Raw genomic sequence first — 22,594 nt, forward strand, 5'->3', positions numbered from 1 at the left:
TTGCAGCGTTTGTACATGAAATATTATATTGGAACCGGAGAAGTCGACTAACGGTGGATAAATTACACATATACCGAGACCTAAAACACATTATCCCAAATTACCCAGTGAACATAAATCAGACATATGGCCCAAAGGAAAACTTTTTGCCAATTACATAAATCCATTACTTCATAGTACAAATCAAATGTATTGAATCAAAATAAATTATTTATGTGTATTAATCAGGCTCCACTTGGTCATAAGTGTGGGAGGCGGTCACCAAATCTACAATTTGACAAGATAATGCTACATTCACGACTGTAGGAATTTTGCATTCGGTGTACTTGCAATGAAATTTAAATTATTAGCCGTTACGTGGCTATTTCCTTGGGTTTTGCTATGACTCTTTCTATGTGCTACATTTATGTCATGTTAAGGATAACTTCGCACAGCATGTGAATACCACCCAATATCTTCGAGATTGTGAAAAACACGGCACACGGGTTCTGGTCCGTGAATGCAACATCGGGCTGTCAAGCAGCGGAGAAGGAAGGTGTGTTTAGTTTGTAGGTTTCGGGAGCGCAACCTCATTCCTGCGGTTGCGTTTCTGTCGCTCGCTGTGAGCTCAAACCTGCTTTTTCTACCTGTTCATTCACTCGTTTTTTCTTGTTTTTTTTTTTTTTTTTTTTTACTCGGATAAACGCTTTTGCGATAAAAACCGTTTATGGTCCTGGTTGAAGATTTCACCATGTCTCGCACTGACGAGGTTCATCGCTTGACGGAAAATGTTTATAAGGTAAGGCTGAACTAATGAACAAAGTTTGGAGATATACATTGTGCTTATTTGTTTGACTATTAAAAATACGTAGAAGGCGTAGAAGTGCACTGGTAATTTTCTTGTTAACATCTACCAAAAAAGCGCAAAAGCTGAGTTGGTTGCAATATTTCAAATTCACAGTCTAGAAAAAGTCATTTTCGTAACGTCCAGCCATGTTTCCCAGGTTAATTAGGGCGACACCTTTCAGCCAAAACTGCTCACAAGCCTGCAAAAATCAGGGTCACCGTCTCATTACATGAAGGCCTGTTGAATTAGTCCGCCTCTGTGCTCATGATAGTTTAGGTTCGGTTAGGCTGTTCCCTGTAAACCGGTGGATTTATTCAAGCCTAGTCCTTTGAAATGGGAACAGCCTGCATTCCACAGGACTGCGTTTGGCAGGGAGGGTTGAGGCTCTGTTGCAACAAGTAAACATTTGTTCTCTTCCTCTCAAACCTGATTTTCATACAAAGACATGTGTGGACTTGGTGGCCAATGTTTAATTCTAAAATACAGGAGTGAGGTTAAAAAGTTGTGATTGTATTTGACTTGAGGATAAAAGCCATATCAAGTAGGTTAATTCATCTGATATATGTTATCTGATCTTTGAACCAGCATGGAATGACACCTGATGAGTAGCTGCACAAAAGGCTGATACAATCTTTTATATATGTATATGTGTATAGACAGACACACATATGGTGCTCCAACCAAGTCTGGCTCTTGATGTCCAAAGTTTATTCCAGTCCTATTGGCTAAATCCATCATTTCATACAAATTATTTTTGCTGTAAAGTTAATTTATTCCAGTAATTTAGCTCACTATGAAACACATTATGCAGATTAATTACACACTGACATTTTCAAGCCTTTAGTTTGGTTAATTATGATAATTTCTCCTAACAGCTATTGAAAACAGGACAGTTATGGACTAGGAATTTACATCAGATGAATAACAAAACAATTTTAAGAAAATTGGTGAAATGTATGTTTAATACCTGCTTACAGGTTATTTTCACAAGGTACTAACGATCCCATCGAAACACATATCGCCTTTTTTTTTAAATATGGCTTTACACCCTTCCTCGTCTTCAATTTTTCTGATTTGTTTCACATTTAAAACCTCATCCATTAAACAAAAATGGCTGAAACTTATGGCAAATGTTGGTATTGAGACTGATGATTCTGGAAACTTTGATTAGCGTACAGTCTTCCAGAGTTGTAAGGATTATTCATTTGCTTATAGTGGTGTGGGTTTATTAAGGAATATGGTAGGTCCTCTTCTTAGGGTCAGTTGAGGTTTTCTGTAAATTTTGTCCATTCAAGTGCAAACGCAGCAGTGAACCTTTGTCACTGGGGAGGAGGCACCCTGTCAGAGCCCTGACAGGCAGAAACTCTGAGGGGCAGCGGAGTGATAAGGCATTCCCTCTCCTACTCTGGGGATCTGACCCAGTGGTAAATAACATCCAAGCAGGACTTTTTTTTTCCCAGTTTAAAAACATAAAATAGTGAGATTCAATAAAAAAAATAATTAAAAAAAAGATAAATTTTCATTGGGTTTTTTCTGCTTGTTAAATGTATTTAACTTTTTAAAATAATTTTTAATCATTATTTAGTTCACAGATGCAGGACGTACCTGAGTAAAGAGGGAATTCTAGATATAATCAGTGATAAAAATAGTTGAAGAAAACTGAGCAATACCCTAAGATTAATCTTTAAAAAATGTGGCTCTTTTTTGTTGCTAAAACTGCAAATCTAAACTATGCAAAGCAGAAATGTAAATATTTGAGATGCATTAGTCAATTAGATCAGAAATTGACCATTTGGGATTGGGTTCCGCCAGTCAACTACTGAAAAATCAGATTCAACATATTTACTGCATGCATCGTAATTAAGAACTGCCACCAAATCCGTTTGATAAAAAATAATCTACTTGACCCTGTTTTTTTTCTTAGATTTTTTTGTTTAGTAGTAAATCACTCTGTATAATTCTATATAGTCTTTGGAAGAAAAATTTAATTGGAAGTATGTAGTGGGCATTGTGAGTAAATAATGCATTATTTGATATTTAATTCAAATCATAATTTTGCATTTTGGGGTATGTCTTAAAAGTAAAATACAAAATCCTAATTTGTGAGGGAAATCTTTGGAGCCTCTTCTTCCAATGACTGTGATCAACACAAAGTGAAGAAGCAAAACCTGAATAAAAGCTTGATTATTGCATTTCTTTCAATGCAAACAAAAGATGACAAAAGTCAATTGAAAAACTTAAGTTGAACCAAAGTTTCTCACTAATATGAAAGAGCAATACACTTAGTTTAGTACACCATCACCATCATTAATCCAATGTGAAAAATTTTCTAAAGACTATACCAGGCAACATTATAATTTTTTTATTTTCAAAAAGTTATTTCTTGATTTATAGATTATATTAAACATTGGAGAACATGTATTCTGATCCTCAAAAGGCACTTTAGATTAATAATTATTCAATGTTTATTGATTAGAATGTTTTCTGAGCCAGTTCTGAATTTTTATTAAATCAATCAGTCACAGTGGAAAACTGCTGATTTTGTGAAGAAGTGTTCTGCATGAATGATTAGTTCTGCAACTTTGCTTTCTTGCAGTTTCTCTGCCATGTAGAGATTCTGAGTGTGCCTGTAATTTTTCATTATATAGTATGCAAGCAAAGATCTCTTGAGGAAGGAGAGTTGTTAAAACATGTGGTGACTGTAAAGCAGTTGCAGCAAGCAGCTGGCAAGATACTGAGTAATCGCCAGGGTAATGAGGGGGGTAAATGCTGATGTATCTCGTCTTAGCCCGATTTACTGTGTGTGTGTTTAGTAGGGTGAGACTAGGGATTTTGAATCTGCCTGCAAGCGTTGTGCTTTCGGTAAAGGCACTGGGCACACCTAAGCTTTGTGAGATGATCTTGATCAGCAAGGGAGTTGGCACGGGAAACCCAGCAATTTTTGCATGATCCTTTGTTGACTTGAGTTCCCCTCCTTCCTGTAGGCAGGCAGCCCCAGACATGGCGGTTTGCATCTAGTTATCCCCATGCTGACTTGCTAAGACGGATACTTAGGACTGACACTCTGTTGGTGTGTGTCTGCACTACTGTCATCTCCACCAGCTGGTCATGTCTGTATAGGGTGGCGCTTCAGGTCAAGCCTCTTACGAAGCGGATGGCTGAAGTCTGAGCGATGACCTGGCTTGCTTAAAGTGAGCAAACAGATTAATTAAAGCAGAAGCTCAGGAAGAAGAATAGGGCTGTGTGTGGGTTCATACACTTTTATCCTAAACGGTGAGCAAAATGAAGGCTAAACTGAGGCAAAGTGACCCAGCACACCCTGTAGAGGAATTTTTCTCGTATTTACTCAGTGTTTGTCAGAAGAAACATTGTTTTTTCTCCCTGATACATGCAGTGCAGGTTTTAAACACACCCTCGGCAGGTGAGGCAATAGAAGGGTGTGACTCACTTCTAGCAACCCTCGGGACAGCTCACATTTTCCCATGCATTACCACACCCTGATTGTCAACACAACCTGGAAAACAGTGGACAATTTTGTCAAATATCTATTAATGTTTTGATCTATTTTTGATCTATTTTGTATGAGCTAATGGTGGTGTGAGGGTTTGTAAGATATTTTCTTGCCACACTTTGAACTCTTTAATACCAGTTGAGAATTGCTTAAACATCAAAGCCTACCTGAGTATTGTTGCTAATCATATCCATCCCTTCATGACTAGCTTCATATGTCTACTTCCAGCAGAATAATATTGTCACAACGTTCAGCTCATCTTAGCTGGGTTCTTGATTAAGGCAATGAGTTTGCTTTACTCCACAGTCACCAGAATCTGAATCCAGAACCCTTTTTAGGTGTGGTGGAATCATCATGAATGTGCAGCCAACAATTTGTAGAACCTGAGTAATGCTGTTACTATGATATTAATAAGGGTCCAAAATCTTAGGAATGTCTCCACCACCTTTCTTAATCTGTCATGAAGAGTTAAGGGAGTTTTGTATCCAAGAGGGGGTCCAACACTGTACCCACAAGGTGTTACTAATAAAGTGAACAGTGACTGTATTATGTAATAGTTTGGGTCTTGATTGCAACATTATCGTGAGTTTCACTATTGTCACATCAGCTATACTTGGTTGATAAGAGAACTACATCGAAACAGGCGGTCTCTTAGCAACAATGTGCCATTATTCTTATGCGTTTCTGTCCTGTCAAAGAACTCTTTGTTTTTGGAGGGGTGCTAGGGAGCTCCCCACTTTTACAAACATGCATATCTTCATTTGAAGAGATTTCACGAGGATGCTAAAATTCCTCATAAAAGCTCCCAAATGGGTCTGACATAAACAGACCACTGTTGTATAAATACAGCGCTGATCCTGTGGACTCTCATGAAGAAATGGTTTGGAGTCACTTGTATGAAGACGTAACCCAGAGATTCGTTTGCTTTTCTTTTTGTTCTGGTAGAATATGGTCACATCAGACACTGCTTGTTTAATAATACACGATTTAAAAGAGTCTGAAGTGACTCAAGCTCCATAACATCTGCTTCCAGAATATAGTGCTTCAACAAGTTGATGCTTGCTGAAGCCTGGGGCTTTGAAATGATTGCATTATCCACTGCAGGAGGCTTCATAATCTTCATTGCTTGTGGAAGAGCAGATTTTGTTCTGTGCCTTTGACTGCGATGCAGAGAGGACTATTGCTCTACACACCCACCTTCTCTGCACGTCTGGGGGCGGATGGTTTAGAGACATTTCTCTTTTTCTTTTACTCAACGTTGCTTTTTCAAGGGCAGAGACTGGCAGTACTAACTGTGTACAGGCTGCAAAGAAGCCTCATAACCGTCACGATGCATGCAGTTGATTTGAAGTCACGTTGTGAATGTGGTTGCTGTCTGAAATGACACTATAACAAACATGAATGTTGCTGTGCTTGAAAAAATAACACTTTTATGTGGGTGGGAGGAAAAAGATAGAGGGGGAAAATAGATGGAGACAGTCCAGATCCTTGTTGAAGTCCCTAATTACTGAAGAGGGAGAAACTATAATTATAGACTGAAAGAGGAACAGAGACGGAAAATTCTAGTAAGTACTGCGTAAGTGCAGTGGACAATGGCCTTTCATGGAAGGGTCATAAACTGAACGTTAACATGCCTGTGGCAACTGTGTCCATGTCTGAGACAGAGGCTGCCACTTTGGGCAACACTGACCACACTATTTTACACACATTTTGCAAGTGGAGTAAGCAACAACAGCCTTGCTACTCTGCACAAAGGAGGTAATTCTGCATGCATACCCACATGAACACTATGGCATTTTTTAAAAATTGAAAATACATTTAAAAATTTTATAAGTCTTGCACGCTGACAAAGAATTAAAAACCTGCCGTAAAGATGGTTGTTGAGGATTAAAGTGTACTGAACACTTGGTTAAAAAGACTGACCTTCAAGAAGCCTACTCTGAACACCCCTCATGTTTTTATAGTTAATTTTTGCTAAATATTAGAAATGTTTTCTATCCACCTTGCATTGTGATAAAACAAAAAAAAATTACAAGGACTTAACAAAGACCATCCATAGTTAATAGGAACATTTTTTTCTAAAAACTTTGAAATTGCCATGCTAAATTAAATATGCTGATATCTTTTGTCTTGCCTGTGAAGTAATCAAAACTTAGTCATCAATTATGAACTACATTTTTTTCTTTCAAGTTTAAAAACAGTTGTCGGGTTGGTCAATTTTGAGAGAATTACAAAGAGATCCAGTGATCTCCTCTACAGAATAGACTTTTTATTTTTCTGGATAAAGAACTAAAGCTTTAAAGTAAGTCTGGATCTTGGTTGCCATGGATACCAGCCTCTCTGTATTAGGTTAGCTGAGTGATGCTAAGGTGTTTTTTGGGGTCACTCTGTCTTTGGAAGTCAGTGAACAAAGTAAATGGCAGGTCTTACGGCTAAATAATTTATTATGCAGTGGCACCAAGAGGTGAAGAAGGAACAATAGAAATAAATTTTAAGGCAACGTGATTTTTCCTCAACCTGAGGCCTCTGAGACTATTGGGGCCAAACACACTTATAAAGTTTAATGTTTTGTCAAGTTGTGACTGAATCAGCTAAAATTGTACATTGTAGCTTTTTCCACAGTGATGAAAGGAAAAGGTCTGAAAGTTTTAGGGGTATTTAGAGTGGGAGGCAGTTTTAACACGACAGTTTTGCTTATCCATAGAAATCATGACTACTGATCTATTGCACACTAGGAGCGGTTTATAGATAGAGCTACCCATCTCCAGTGAAAGTAAACCAAAGATAGTCAAAATGATAAATCAGCATATTCTTCCTGGTCATGAGGTAACAGATGATTGCATAGACTGCATTTCTACAGTTTAAAAACTAGTGTGTAAGGTGCTAATTAATTTGCTGGAGAAGATTGGATGTTTTTAAGAAATTATTCAAAACTTATTTTGATATAGATTCTTCTTTGTTTTGCAACATTGGGGTTTTCTTTGTTCTTTTATTGCACAGAGTCATGCCAGACTTAACTGATGTGAAAGCAGTATCTTAATTCTATTTATGTTCAAATTGGAACAAGTAGTGTAATTTCTGAAAGATCTGGAAGTATAAAGTAGCAATATTTATAAATCTTCTTTTGTGCAAACAGCATTAGTAAACTATTAATTTATAAATACTAGTCATGGGCTGGTATGAGATGCTCACCATATTACAAAACCCTACAAAAATATCACTGATTCATGGTGTTACAGTACCTAAACAAAAATGAACAAACAGCATGAAGTGATTTCTTCTATCCACAACAGCTAATATTATAAATCTGTTTGTAATAATAAACAAATTAAAATATAAGTTAATTTAAGTCATAGTTTTCAAGTGAACATTCCCATTATACCATTTTTGGCACATTGTTAGTACGGTAACATATGTATATGTTACATATACTACATATGACTATTTGTATATAACTAATTACATTTAGTTAAAAATTAAACAAAATACAGATTAATTGTATGCTTAGTGTAATGTGTGGTAACTAGCTGCTTAACATCCATTTGCAACTACTGACAAGTCATGCCACTTGTAGCTTGCCAACTGTGGTTTAAAAACTGTTTACTCAAAGGCCACTCAATAAATACTCTGTAAGAACAGAAACTTGGCCTTGCTGTTGGGGCAACAGGAATAAAAATAATTTGGTTCCCGAAACCTAGGTTTGGGAGATCTTGCAATTTGTTCTTGAAACATCATCATCTGGGAAGAATTGTTTCGTAGTGTGGTGTCTGGTGAACACTTTGTGATTGGTCTGAAATTTGAAGTTTAGATGGTTACTACACTCCCAAAGGTTCTTAGGCCAGGACTACGAATTGTCCTGGCCTAAAAGAAGTCTCTCCTCTTCCTGGTCATCTTGAGTAAAAGAGCACATTTCTGTGTTCTTATGAAGGAAGTTGAAACTGTAAGAGTGCCGTGCCATTCCTTTAGTTGCAACAACATGATCATTTTTGTTTTTCATAACCCTGCTGTACAGATTTACAATTCATCTTTTTCAGTAAACTAGGGAAGAGTGGAAGACTTGTTTCAGCCAGCTGATGAAGTGGAGCAACAAGTTGGGCACGGCTGCATAACTATTTGCCACTCTTGTTTTTTATCTCTGGCTCAGGAGTTGCTTAATATAAGGAAAGGAGGAATGAATTTGGGACACATATGAATTTGATGATTCTTGAAGCCCAGATAACAACCACAATAGACAACTTATGAACATCCACCAGTCTATTGACATGATTTTGTTTCACAATCCTCTCAATACTGAAATTATCCATTTTTCTTGTCCAACGTTTACTACTACACTCAACTTTTCATGAACATGCCTGGTCACAGCAATGACCTTTAGTGGTTTATGCTTACTGTATGTCTGATGGACAACTGTCAAGTCAGCAGTCTTTCACAAGATTTTGTTGGCCATAACATCCAATTTTTACATATATATTTAAAATTGGTTTCATCTTTCAATCAAATTTCATGAGAAGTTGAATTCTATAGATCATAATAAAGTGATCAGAAACATGGTTCAAATGTTTTATTGAGTGTAATGAATATTCCATGCAGTAAAACTCAGTGAGTTACTGATATGAATGTGACATTTTGTCATTTTTTGATGCGCATAGATATAGGTGTATGGTAATACGACTAAAGATTTCCCCCTTTAAAGATCTAAAAGTCTTTGGTCTGCCTTATGTGTGCCTGTCTGAGTTTGACATGACTAATTTGTCACACAATGAAAGATTCTGTAGTTTTCCACAACAAAAGAAAAAGCATGTGATTCTGAAGGGATGTCTTCTTTCTGTTCACTGTGTTAAAATGTGGTCCTTTGATGGAATTTGTTGAAGAAGCAAGTATTCACATGATGTTTGCTCACAGATCAAACAGTGCATAGTCCACTTTGGTGTGAAAAAACTGCAAACTTTGTGTGTGCTTTAGGTCAGGATAAATGCAAGTACCTAAAACCATTCGGAATAATCTAAGTTCATAAACAGACATATTGTTCACCACATTCCTTCTACCCTCTCTTGTTAATAATTGACTGAAAATTCCAATACATAGCTGAAACCTTCCTGTAAATCTTGGATTGGCTGCCTCAACGATCTGCTGGTATATAAAGGAAAAACTCAGAGCAGCATCTTGTCTATTTTTGAGCTGGTCCTGAAATTAAATTATCCTTTCTCAGGCAAAATTTAATAAGGAATGCAGCCATTCCAAGCTGTGATCCATCTTTCCAATATGGCAACAAGTCTGGTGTTATCAGTTGTGACAGCGAGGGGAAAACTATTTGTGATCAGCTGGTATCGGCCGTAGCACCAAATTAATTCCCTTGGGTGAAGAAAGAGATATAAATAAATAACTGTAAAGTTTGGCATAGAGAAGCCTCTAGCAAAGTCCAAATATACTCTACATATTGTCTGCTTTTCTTCAGGGCAGCTTGAAGTAGCATGAATATTAACTATATTTTAACCAGTCAGTTCATTTCTAAGTTACTAAATAACTTGCCTGCAAAAGATATCCAAGCTAGATGTTTGTGCATACTGAAATAAGTGGAAATGTTCATTTGGCATTTCATATTGTTGTCCTTTTCTTGATAGAAGTAGCTGGATTATTAGGAAATCGATTATCCAAATTGTGAAAGAATTCCAAGCTCCAAGGAAGCTGGGGGGAAAAAATCAATATGTACCCCATTCTGGTTGTAAACAACATGTTTAAACTTGTTAACAATCAGCAAGGGAGTCTTAATTCACTGTGTGCTTCTGTGTGGTTTGTTGTGATTCATCTGATCAGCTGAACTTCACTTGTGGCAGATAAATGTTCTGTCTGATCACCTGCTTCCTGTCTTTGAATATGCCTTTCCTTTTCTAAATAGTTTCTGTGATGGACTTTCCAGATGTTGCTGGTCATCATCTGGTCATCACCCTGCTCCCCTTTTCCATCACACACTTATCAGTTTCAAGTCAGCCATCCTGCCTCCTGAAGGACACTAAAGCCTGTTTAATCCAATCACAGTGTCATGCAACAATTAGTTCATATCCTCTTCAGATATCTGAGAGAATTAGATTATTCAAGACTAAATTACCACATTGTTACTTGCACTCTGTGGGTTCAAAGAGAATGATTTTCAGACATTATAATCATGAATTCTTTTTGGTTTTTTTGATTTTCGTGGTCATTTAGAAAATATTTACATTTTCCCCTTCCCTTTCACTTGAGGAATCTTTTTGCAAGATTTGAAATGCCTGTCTGGCTTTCCTGAGGTTGTAATAATTGTATTAAATATTTTAGTTCTCTAAAGTATTTATTAGGCACACTTAAGTTGGGTTGCTATTGTTTTTTAATAAATAATTTGAGCTTAAACCTACCCTTTAATTGTTCTTTTCCTCATTATCTGTCAAGACTATCTATATAACTTGTTTAAGTACAAAATGCATTTCCTTAGATTTTAGTAGGATTACATTTTTAAGCTGTTTGAGTTATCACAAACAAGTATAGTATTTTCCTGTAGGCTTCTCAACAGGTTTTTGGTAACCTGCAATGTTGTGTATTCACCTATCACAAGCTTACAAATCTGTGACATCATCTAAGGTTTCCCAAATTGTTTAAGGGCTTAGTAATCTAATTAATCTATGCACATTTTTGACTTTGACGAAAGTAAAAAAGGAAAAAAAAAAAAAATCTCTCATTGTTCTGATATTTAGAAAATTAAGATAACTTAGTTAACCCTAATGGACCTGAGACAGTAAAAGTTTAGGTTGCTGTAATGTAAATCAATCCTTTTATTTTGTATCTAAATACTTGTTTATAACTGTATATCACCCTATAGATTTTGGTAGACTCTATAATTATAATTGTCGTTATTTGGTTGTTTTATTGGAGGTGTTTACTCCTGGATTCAGTTGCTCAGGCAACACAAGGTTTTCCCTCAAACCGTCTTGCCAAATGATAAGACACAGCAGTTCTGACATGTCTGATCTCAATGCACTTTGCCAAGGAGGCTGACTAGGTCACTTGGAAATGCAGCTCTTCCTTTTAAGGCGTATTCTAATCTTTCATTTCTTTTTTATCGCTAAAAATGATCAGTATGTTTGTGTATCTACATGCCATTGTCTTTCTTTACATTCTCTGTAAATTATCTCATTAGCCTCAGCTGCCTTTTCTAACTTTCACTGCATGACAGGTCTCTGCAGTTTGACAAATATATTAGTCAGGAGTGTTTTCTTCACCTGATCAGGGGGTTTTTCAGGCCCTCCAGGCAGGGTTGCGGTTCAAAAAAAAAAAAAAAGGAGTGAGAGAAGGGCGCAACTGAACAGATGATGGGATCTTGGCTTATTTGAATGTGTGAGTGCCCCTGATTTTAATCAGCTGATGTTACTTTCAAATTGCCCCCTTAGCATGTCATTATATTTGTGTGTGTGTGCGAAGGTGTAAAATGTGGGAGAGGGGAGAGCAGAAGGACTGAGCAGGGAGGAATAACTCCTCCATAGACTGACTTTGTCGTTGACTTAAGATATTTTGACCTTGTTTCAGCTGCTTCTTACAATTTAATTTAGTTTGAATGTGAGGGTAAAATTGCTTTATGCCTAACATTTTCATGTATCGACAGCCTTTCTAGTTGAAATGTCTTTTTCTCTTTTTTTATGTCTCAGCACTGAGACAATCATTTGATTAATTTTGCAGAACACATTTCTTTGCCCTCTTTCAGTTGTCTGCTTTAATTTTTTACCTTAGTTCTAATAAGTGAATTTCATCCTCGGGAATGATGGAGACCACGTTTCAGCCATAATTATTCTTTTTTTTTTCTTTTTAAACTGACAGATGATGGAAAAGGATGTGGAAGTGGATATACTCCACATTATTACTTAATGTTTCCCACTTCCTTTCCTCTTTCCACCATGTCATACAACCTCAAGTGTCTTCTGGCCCCATTTTCCCAATTAGCTTCTACAATTAGGGTAACAATGTAGTACAGGAGAACTGGGATGACAAATTTAGCAACAATGACAGGAAATGAAGACTGATTGCCTCCTTGTCCTTTCTCTACTGCATGGTATGTGAAAACGCATCGTAATTTTGTCTCTTATATAATACTTTTTATCTGTGAGCCATCGTGTAATTGTATGATTAGGTTTGTCCTCTAGTTGCATTTATTAGTGCTTTTTTGTTTCCTGGTTGTGGATCAGGAAGCCTGTTTGCAGTTTGTACAAGAAAAGCAGTTAGGCTTGTGTCAGTTACCTTTAACCTCTTCAGTGGGAGAGAGTGCTGTAATGATAGCTCACTGGGACTTGCATTTTTATATAATCCTCCCACCCATTTAAAACATCATTCTATTATATAGTTTTTGTATTAATGTAGGTGCTTAAATAAGTGTGCATTTGTGTTGCACATGAGCTGTTTGTCTCTTCCTACTCATTGAGTTTGTTTGGAAAAAGAAAAAAAAAATCCTATCAAGTTTTTTGAGGGATACCTTTTTATTTTTGTGATCAGTTTTACTATTTATACAAGCACATTTAACAATTCAGTTGGAGTTCTCTGATTGTTTCAGAATATGATACATATATCCCCAAAAGATGAGTGAGGTATGTTGTTCAAATGCAAGTTGTTTTCATAGATTTGACCATGTGATCAAGATGACTTGACTTCATCTGCTAATATTTTGTGATCAACAGTGTAAGTGTGCCTGCACAATACGAAAACATGCAAATCCTGCAATGACGCAATAAATAAATAACAACTTTACTGTCTCAATGTTATGCTTTTGTTTGAAAAGTAGATTCCAGACAGGAATTTCTTAAACTACTCGGCAAAACCATGAACTCATTACTTCCATCTGAAACACATTGTTTTAATGACTGTGTTTAATCAGACAACTACTAAAAATAAAAAATGGGTTGTATTTCAGATTTTGACAGATTATCCTAGTTCTATCCTCAAATCTTTTTCATATTTTACTGGCATAGAGAGCCTGGATGCATAGTACTTACATAAGTGGTGTCGGAGTTAAGGCAGTTCAATGGAATATTAATATTGCCCATATTGATATAGTGATAAAAAATGGGGATGTATGTGGAGTCCTGAAGGTGTTTTTTTTCTCAATTTTTTAAATTGAAATACACCACCTTTTAAAAGTCTGTTTTTGTATTGCATTCATCAAGTGTTTTTGTGTGTGCTTACATTTTTGCAGATTTGTTTTTGCAAATTTTGTTTTAGAAAATCCGTAATTTGTTCAAGTTTGATCTCCAAGGACTCTATTACTTATCCCCTTTAAGGACTGTCAAAAACTGCCCTGGTTTCACAAACCTAGTGAAAGCTGCACAGGTAATAAATGGCTTTTGTTTCTTAGTATACATTTATCCAGTTCAGGTTTTATTAAGTCTAAGCGCTTTAGACTTTGAACCACAGATGCTCAAATGCAATCCGGCCACTTAAAGCAAACTCACAATATCAAAACCACCCAAAACAAAGCAGAAAAAACATGACATGAAACAGTAAAATATTCATTTAGTGCAGAAACAGTCAATAATGTTCTAATTGGGGCACTGCCTTTACAGAAAAAAATTTGGTTTTCCTGTTAAGGATGTCCCAATCAGGATCATCAACATTAAACTCACGTGACGCCCAATGAGGTTCTAAATGCTCAAGTTTCTGTTTGCCAGTTTTCTTGACAGTTACAGATGTTTTGCTCCCTCAGCAGTTTCCACAGAAGAATTTTTGGTTTCTAAGCATGTCTGATTGATATGTAAAGCTACCGCTTTAAATAAATCAGCATATTGACAATACCAAAATATGTTTTTATTCAGAGCCATTTGCTGAAATGCTAGGCAAACTTTTGCATTAGCTAAGTTTACTTTCTAATATGATGTGGATTGCTGATAGTTTGTCTCGTAGCACATCTCAGAGCTGTTTGTTTTTCACTTTTGGAGAAAATTAAGTCTCCAGCCGAGCTTTGGTCTCACAAAGCACCCTTCCCCCATGTCTTCCCCACTCAGCTCTACCAGACAAGTGGCAGCAGCAATTAGCTAACAGTTGGTGGAACTGTGAGTCTGCTGAGGTTATCATACATATTGCGATTCAGTCAAACGCTACTTAGAACGGTTGTAAACGACATAATGAGAAGCACTGTTAAGATGAAGTGATGAAGGCAAAGGGTCTTTAAGAACAGGAGCTTCTTAAATAGACAGAGATCAATTTCAAGGTATCAAATTGTTACATTAAAATATATTTTTGTAACTGAAGGTAACATGGTTACTTGATTATCCTTCCAGTCAATTTTTTATTTCAGTTTCAGTTACTACTTATTCATTTCTTTGCCTCTTTTGGTCATTGTCTTCCCCTTTCTGTGAACCAGTTTAATCTACTTGTGTTGTTCAGACTTTCAATTTGAGCACAATTGGGTCTTGCATAACAGAAGTTACTGTTGGCAGTTTACTGTTAATGAAACATTTTGAGTTGTTTAAGTGTGAGTCATTGATATTTATTTTGTAGGTGGATTATGCAGCACTCAGGTCACCTGAACTGCAGCTCTTTGCAGTGCAGTGGGCATACACAGAAACATGTGGTTTGATCAGACTATTGTCTCTCATTAAAAACAGACAGGAAAAACAAAGGAACAAACAAAGTGCTGAAGCTAACTAAGGAAGGAGGATGAGCTTGTGGGGTTGTTTCAGGTTGTCAATGATGGCACATTGCATATTCTTTTTGCTATTGTGTGGATTCAGGCAAGAAGTAGATGATTAAGCTTTCTCCCACAGTATTGATGATTTGTGTTGGTGCTGTTACTGCTGCAGCACTATTGTGGTGTCTTTCTGTCCTCGGGTTATTCTTGAGTGTTTGACTAGGGACCAACTAATTGGAAGAAGTCCTGGAGGAGCACAGGAGAAGGAAGGAGAGGAGAGGTAGATGTGAGCACAGGAAACTATTGTGGTGAGAGTCAGGTATTCTGCTTTCTCAGGAATTAAGAGTGACTTATTTTGCAGTTCAGTTTATCTGCAGCGATGCAGTGTACCACTCCTACTTTAAATAGGTTTTATTTATTGCTAATTGCAATCACATCAAGAAACGCTGATGAGTCAACACATTAAACACCTCAGAAAAATTTGTTGATCCTGCTTCACCAAAACAACACAATATGCTACATGACACCCAATTTAAAGTGATGTACTTATTTTCTTTGCAGTTGCATTTTAATTTCATAGTTGAGAGTTCAAGAATAGAAAAATGACAAAGGGTGTGGATACCATTACAGAGGCCTGTATACTTGACTCTCAGACTCTAGCACAGCTTGTATGTCCTTTTGAATAGGCATGGAATGGAATAATGCTCTGACATATAACCACAAACATGTATTGTGATTTTAAATTGCGTTTCATTTATATTTTCAAAAGTCTTATATAAGCATTATTATCACTGTTGTTAAAATAACACAGCTATGTTACAGTTGTAAAATAAAATTACAATATATTTACCTGTAGGTTTTGATTTCATGTAGAACTGATAAAGACGTGTTGGCTTTTAAATTGCATGACCATTATCAGCCATTTTAAGTTCTCATGCCAATGATTTTATGTGTCTATGGTTCTAAACTTAAGGTTGAAAACCAGTTGGTCTGATGCACTGAGGAAGGACATGTTTCATACTTTTTATGGAGTTTAAACAATTTAAGGAGTCGCAAAGACAAAAACGGAGTACATGAAGATTAAAGATTAAATTTAAAACCATAAATTTATGTTTTAAGTACCAACCTGAAATGTCTGTCAGCCAGAACACAGAAGAAGCATTAGACTGTAATCTGGTGAATTTGTTTTGTGTTTTTTAATTGCTTATTTTAATAATTTTACACAATGGTGTCAGACCCTAGCAAAAACCTACATTGAAACTCAGCAAAAGAAGGTAACTGTTTAGTGAACAAATTTCCTTATTTTATATACTTGTAAATAATAATAAGAGCTATGGGGAAGTGATGTTTTGAACAGAATCTTCTTCAGGCATTTCATCAGCAATACTTTGTGGCACCCTCTGGTATCTAAGCTGGGACAAATATTTTCGAGTAACAAATTTCCAATTTTTTTGAAAGTATATCAGGATGATTCCCCTCACCCACTCTTAAGTACATAGTTGTTAGGAAGATTATCCTCACCCATTAAAAGCACATTTGCCTGACAGCATGCAGCTGTAGTTGGATGAGGAGAGTCTTACTTGATACTATGTTAAACTTGAGAAATCCCAATTCTTTGTTTTTAAAAGGAATTTTAAATCCTGAAAAAAAAGTTATTTGAAATGTTTGAAGATTTGACAGTTTTTGAAACCATAGCATACTTTCAAGTTGGGAATTGCTTTTTAATATGCAGCCTGTAAACATCCAACGTTTTGTGGTTTAAATGCTTTTATTCTTTGCAAAGCTGATTTTTGTGGATTTGAAGGAAGGAGGCTAGTGAAAGAAACAGAGTAGAGAAAGGCAAACGTCCTCTGTGTTCTTGACCCTGTTGTAGTGATAAGTGAGGCTTTCATCCTCCAACAATGTGGTGTTTTTTTTTTTTGTTTTTTTTTTTCTTTCAGACCATCATGGAGCAGTTCAACCCCTGCTTACGGAACTTTGTTGCCATGGGGAAGAACTATGAGAAGGCCCTTGCCAGTGAGTCCTTTCTTTTCCTTCATTCATTTTTTCTGTGCTTCTCTGCAGGTTTGGGCACTCAGCCAAGACAGCACTAGCATTCTCTCTTCATGTACCTGTACTTCATCTACCTGTCTTCGTGTTTTTCATGAAAGCTAGATTATCTTTGTTCTCATACACTGTGACCAGGCCTTATAATGAGTTGCACTATGCACTTCTTGTATCCTTTAATTTTGAAGGAGAAAAAAAATTTACAAAATGCTAAAGAAAAGACAGCTCTCTGTTAGCAGCCAGATTTGTGCCAATAGACTTTCCACAATGGTCTTTTGTCTTTTGAGATCTTTGATTTGTACTTGGATTACAGTGCTACAAGAGGTTTCCCTCAAAACACCCCTGAACCTTAACACGACCCCAGCCCTCACGAGTTAAACTGGCCAAACCATTAGAGATTTTTCTCCATCCCCAGGCCACCACTCATATTCCCTTACACAAACAGTAAATAATCCTGACCGTGGTGTGCCATGGGAACAGACTGGTAGGGGTTTGCTGAGCCATTAAAGACCCACTTTGCAGAATTGATTCAACCCAAGGGACTTAACAGCTCTGGGAGGACACATTTCTATCCATATGGTGCAATCTCTGAAATTATTTAACACTACCAATGCTGAAAGAGTTTCATTTGTAGGCTTGCAAGATCTGAAGGTGGGTGTATTCTGCAGTTTTTTTTTTCTTACAACCCACAGAAAGTCAACTAATTACATAGTTCTTAACAAGTCTAAAAAAACACATTTAACTGTGCACAAAAGCATATACTCAAATATATATTCAAGTGACCAGACAAGGATGGCCTGTTTCCTGACTGAAATGTTGTTTACAGTTCTTTAGAGTGAAGGTTTAGTGATGGGTCTTTGAAAAAAAGCTCTTTTCATACTGTCTGGTAATCCCATCTGCCCATCTGTTGTTTTGGACCCCTCACCACGCTTTTTGCTGGTGCTGTTAACATAGGTCCAAGCTCTGTGTGAAACCTTTCTTTTAATTGTACACTTGATATTCCACATTCTTCAGGTGTTGAGGCATCAGCAAAGCTGTCTGTTGCTAGGAAATCTGTTTTAACTCTGTGGCCTGCAAGTGTATTCCCTCATAAGCTGACATGCATTCATACACACGTTCCACAACAAGGCAAGCCCAGGAACTGTTTGGCTTTAAAAAATAACCTGGTGCAACAGAGGTGGAAGCAGACATGTTGTTCTCTACAGCTGGTCCAGCTGTAACTGGTACCAACATTAGCATATGTCCATCAGCTTAGATGAGTTCTTGTGTGGTGGAATATCTACATCTGTCTGTTAGAATTAGCCTGTCCCTGTCATTCTATTATTGTAATGTATCTTACACCTGACAGCTGTCTCCATGCTTGGGTCTAATCTGTCAACTGTACTTCTGCTGAATTCACCTTCAAAAGCAGCAGTCATTAATTCTCAGAGATTGGAGAAGCCCCTTTGGGCAGCTAGACAGAAACTTGCATCACCCTTTTTGGCAGTACACAAACATTTTCAAAAGGGGATTTAACTGGCTATTGTTCTTTGGAGCCATGCTGGTTCTTTAGTTCCTCAAAAAATATAATGTTATTTGTGTAAAGTTTTGAATAAAAGTTATTTGCTCAATATTTGCTGGAGGCAGGTGAGTTAGGACAGAGTAACTGCGATGGACTGACCAGCAACTAATCGGTTACAGAACAAATTTCTACCAGCATTGCCACTGCCACTTACAAACTGAAGCAGAAAACACAGGATCAGAATTAAGTGCTGTTGGCTTCCTTCTTGAGCTTTCATCTGGGAATTGCACAAGATCTATCTCAACAAGTTGCTATTGCATGTCAGAAAAACAGTGAGATTTACTGCTCAGTGACCAAGCTACTTACTATTAGCAATACAAGCTAATATGGATATTTTGTAGCTTTTGCACTTTTTGCTGAGACATTTTCACTCAAAACATTTATAAAATCCTGTGCTTCTATATGGTTTGATAAGACACAAATCAGAAGTGGAGATAAATTATTTGCAGAGCACATCTGTCTCTAACTCTTATATAGGTTGCAGGCAAATTGAATTTTGAAGACATAAGTCATGAGAAAACTCATCCAAAACTGACTTTGCCATCTGTACATTTCAGAATATTATGCTTTTTCATTTTTTATTTTTTTTAATCAATTTTGAAATTTCAATATCTAAAAATCAGCCCCATACTGCATTCTTCAACCCATCATGCAAGGTAGATTTTTTTTCTTAGCTTGTCTGTAGCTTTGTTAGCTATTTTAAATTGCCTTTCAGCATGGTGATATCAGTATTTCTTGAGGTAATAATTGTAAGATATTTGAGAAGCACTGTACTGTATTATGGTCCTCGAGTTCTCTCTAACTTTAATCAGTAACAGAGAGGAAAATCATTTTCCATACATAACTCTGTTCAATCTAGCATACTGATGTGAGTGGAAGGCAAGCCCCTACACTCCCATCTTCACCATCATCAGCTTGAATTTTGTAAGGAACACTATATGCTGTAATTCATTCTTCAATCAGTGGTCTCCCCCAAGTAAGGGTGTCTGCCTGTTCACAAGAAAGATGAAATGAAAAGGAAGACAGAAAAATGCCAGATAGTAGCATGTGGTTAACAGTCACTATTGCTGCTTCCTTAATAGAGCTATAATGTTTTCTTAGAGCCGTTATTGATTTCTTTGTTACCCGTTGCTCTCACATTGAAATGAGCTTCCGCAGGAAAAATGTCTGGCTTGATTTTTTGACTTGCAAAGATTGATTAATATTTGATTTTTGACTGACACTAGTCAAATTGATTTACTACAATCTAGCTTTTTTTTATTAATCTTTTCAAGATTGACTTCTCAAAATGTACTCAAAATTTAGCAAAAGAGCTCATGCTGTGGGTCTTTTTTGACAGACATGTGGGGATCATATGAATCTGTTCATTTACAAATCCATATAATGTATTCAAGTTATTTTGAAATACAATTACATAGTTCAGTCTTCAACTGCCATTTTGTATAGTCTCATTATTTGATTTTTCTAAGGTAGCCATATGAAGTAGAATGTTTCCTAAGACTGGAGTCCATATCCAGTCTTAGGGACATTTCATTCTCCTTTAATATTAGAGGTTTTAAAATACTTATTTAGTATCTACTTACATGCTGGTTGGATGACATGCAGTGATGGGGCTCTAGTAAATCCAGCTGTGGGAGCTGCTCATAATTGGGTTTAATCAGAGGTTATATATCAAATCTGAAATTAAGGTTATCTCTTTAACTTATCAAAATACCTTACTACCAAAAAAAGGGAAAAAAATGTATATCTACACAGATACATTCTTTGCTAATGTCCTAGACGGAAACTTAGTAAATCTATTTGTAAAATAAATTGAACCAACTATATATACTTCTTTCAAATGTGAACAGTTGTTTTTTGGAAACCTGTAAACTAACTGCCGATTTACTCTTTGTGTCTTCAGATGTGACATTTGCTGCAAAAGGCTATTTTGATGCTCTGGTACGAATGGGTGAGCTGGCCAGTGAGAGTCAAGGATCCAAAGATTTGGGTAAGTAACAAAGATTGTTTAGATGAACTCAGTTTTTGTTGGCACTTTGTCTTTCTCTCTGTGCTTGCATTAGCATTACCTCTTTATAAACCTGCATCAATGTATGTTATTGTTTGCTTTCTGTTTGCGATGGCATTCAAAATAAAACGTCAGTGGAATGAAGGAAGTCTTTCTTTTTTCTTAACTAGAATTTCTCCAGAATTGCTTCTGTTCTAAACCAGCTTATGGTTTGATTCTCTACCAATTAAAGAGCTAACCAGAAAATAACATTTCTAACAACAATGAGTAAGGTGTGGGTTGAACATGATTTTATGTTCGTTAGTGCAGAAGATGTTTTTTCATCTAAGCTAATGTTTCATGTAAAACAAAGTAAATTTGTAGTGAGAAATTGCTTCTCATTGACATAGTTGCATGAGGAAATTGCGTCATTTTGTTTGTAGAGAGGCATTCACCTGCCAAACTCGACACTAGGCCCACGTCAAACTAATTTGACAGAGCTCTGTTCAAAGTGTTGTGTTATTTGACATGTTTGTTGATATTTCTTATGCAGAAATGTGCTCACACAGCAATGTTATTTTCTTCAACAAGTCCATATCCATTGTCTGGTTATTTTTGAGGAATGTTTATCTGATGTGGTCAAAGATTTTTAAAATTTGCATGATTCTTCACTAAATAACTACAAAAACTGTTAAATGGCTAAAAACTTCTGAATGGAAATTGCCAGGTCTTTGTCCACTGAGGAAGCTGTCTGCAGAAAAGTGTGGTGTGTTTCCGTAGCCATTTTGTAAAAGCAAAATCGAGGATACAGGAAGGGAGCGGGAACCCTGGTGGGAAAGGTTATGTCATGTACTGAAGAGAGAAGTATTCTGATCTAAAATTCTTGGTGTGGCTAGCAAAATCTAACCAAAATATTTGACCATTTTCATTTTGATCATACTGCGACGGCTGACGCAATTCATGTTTTACGTAGAGTCATGTTGGTTAGAATAGATTTGATTCACCTAAATGAAATCACTTGAAAGTATTTTATTTAACCAGATTATCTTTTTCTAAGATATAAGGTGTTTGATCTGAAACTTTTAAGTTTGACAAAAAAGGCAGAAATTGAAGAAACTTGTATAGCGGTGAACACAGTACCTGTTCACAGCACAGTTGGATATCTATGTCTATGTTCTAGAAATCTTCATGTCATTTTAAAAGTAACGCCATACCCTCGCATATGAGTAGCTTTCTAGCTGATTAGTGACTGTATTGGCACTGGTTGTTCTCAGCACATAGGAAATGAGCTCACGTTAACGAGATTCCCTTTGCACCGATTGTTCTTTTAACTGCATGATCTGCTTAGAGGTAGCTGTTGATTTGACGAGGCCTTTGTTTCAGTGGAGCCGAGTTTCACTTTGGGTTTCTTCCCGTCCAGCCACCAGAGACTGACATGAAAGTGCTTGCAGAATGTTTTATTCAGTGTGTGACCCAATCTCACTGTCTTGCAGCATCTGTGAGGATTTCTGTTGTGTCTAATATTTATATGATATTTGTGTCATGTTAAATGTGCTATAAAATGTGTAATTTAATGCTAATTTTGTATTTAATTTTCTACATTAACTTGGGTTGACTCTTATTCTTCAATGCTCCCTGGTGAATTTGGGAATTAGGCAGATTGTGGCGATGTAGCCTAAATGACCTGAGAGAGGGGAAGACAACCTGGTCTGTTGTCCTTGGTAGAGGAAGGGGCCCTCCAAATGTTGAAATATGGGCATGCAGATTTTCCTTGATATGCTTTTGAAGATAAATGGGGGGCCTAATTTTTAAATTCAAAAGTCTACAGTGAAGTTACTGTGCATGTTAAGCATCCAGATGTAAGGGTTTACTTGGTAACACAGCAGCTGTTTATATTACATTGTGAAGGACCTTGGCACAAGAAGCAAAACACATTTTTTAAAAAAAAAAAACAAACTTGGATTACCTTTGATTTTCATACATTTGATTCAAACTTTGATTAGCTTCACAATTTATATATTGCA

General features: G+C 36.6%; 1 protein-coding gene across 5 annotated transcripts in view; it reads left to right on the top strand.

The window, feature by feature from the left end:
* Positions 1-544: 544 nt before the first annotated feature.
* LOC114160096 (brain-specific angiogenesis inhibitor 1-associated protein 2-like) overlaps positions 545-22,594 on the top strand; it is a 54,274-nt gene continuing 32,224 nt past the window's right edge. For 3 of the 5 annotated variants that reach the window (XM_028042524.1, XM_028042521.1, XM_028042522.1), the window contains exons 1-3: positions 546-778; positions 16,917-16,992; positions 20,487-20,573. In XM_028042524.1, the coding sequence (XP_027898325.1) occupies positions 707-778; positions 16,917-16,992; positions 20,487-20,573 (235 nt within the window). In that variant the 5' untranslated portion in view covers positions 546-706. Of the gene's footprint in view, positions 779-16,916; positions 16,993-20,486; positions 20,574-22,594 lie in introns of all 5 variants that reach the window. The other 2 variants (XM_028042520.1, XM_028042525.1) reach the window with 2 other exon arrangements.

The sequence above is a fragment of the Xiphophorus couchianus genome, chromosome 16 (genome assembly GCF_001444195.1).
Source record: "Xiphophorus couchianus chromosome 16, X_couchianus-1.0, whole genome shotgun sequence".
Classification (NCBI taxonomy): domain Eukaryota; kingdom Metazoa; phylum Chordata; class Actinopteri; order Cyprinodontiformes; family Poeciliidae; genus Xiphophorus; species Xiphophorus couchianus.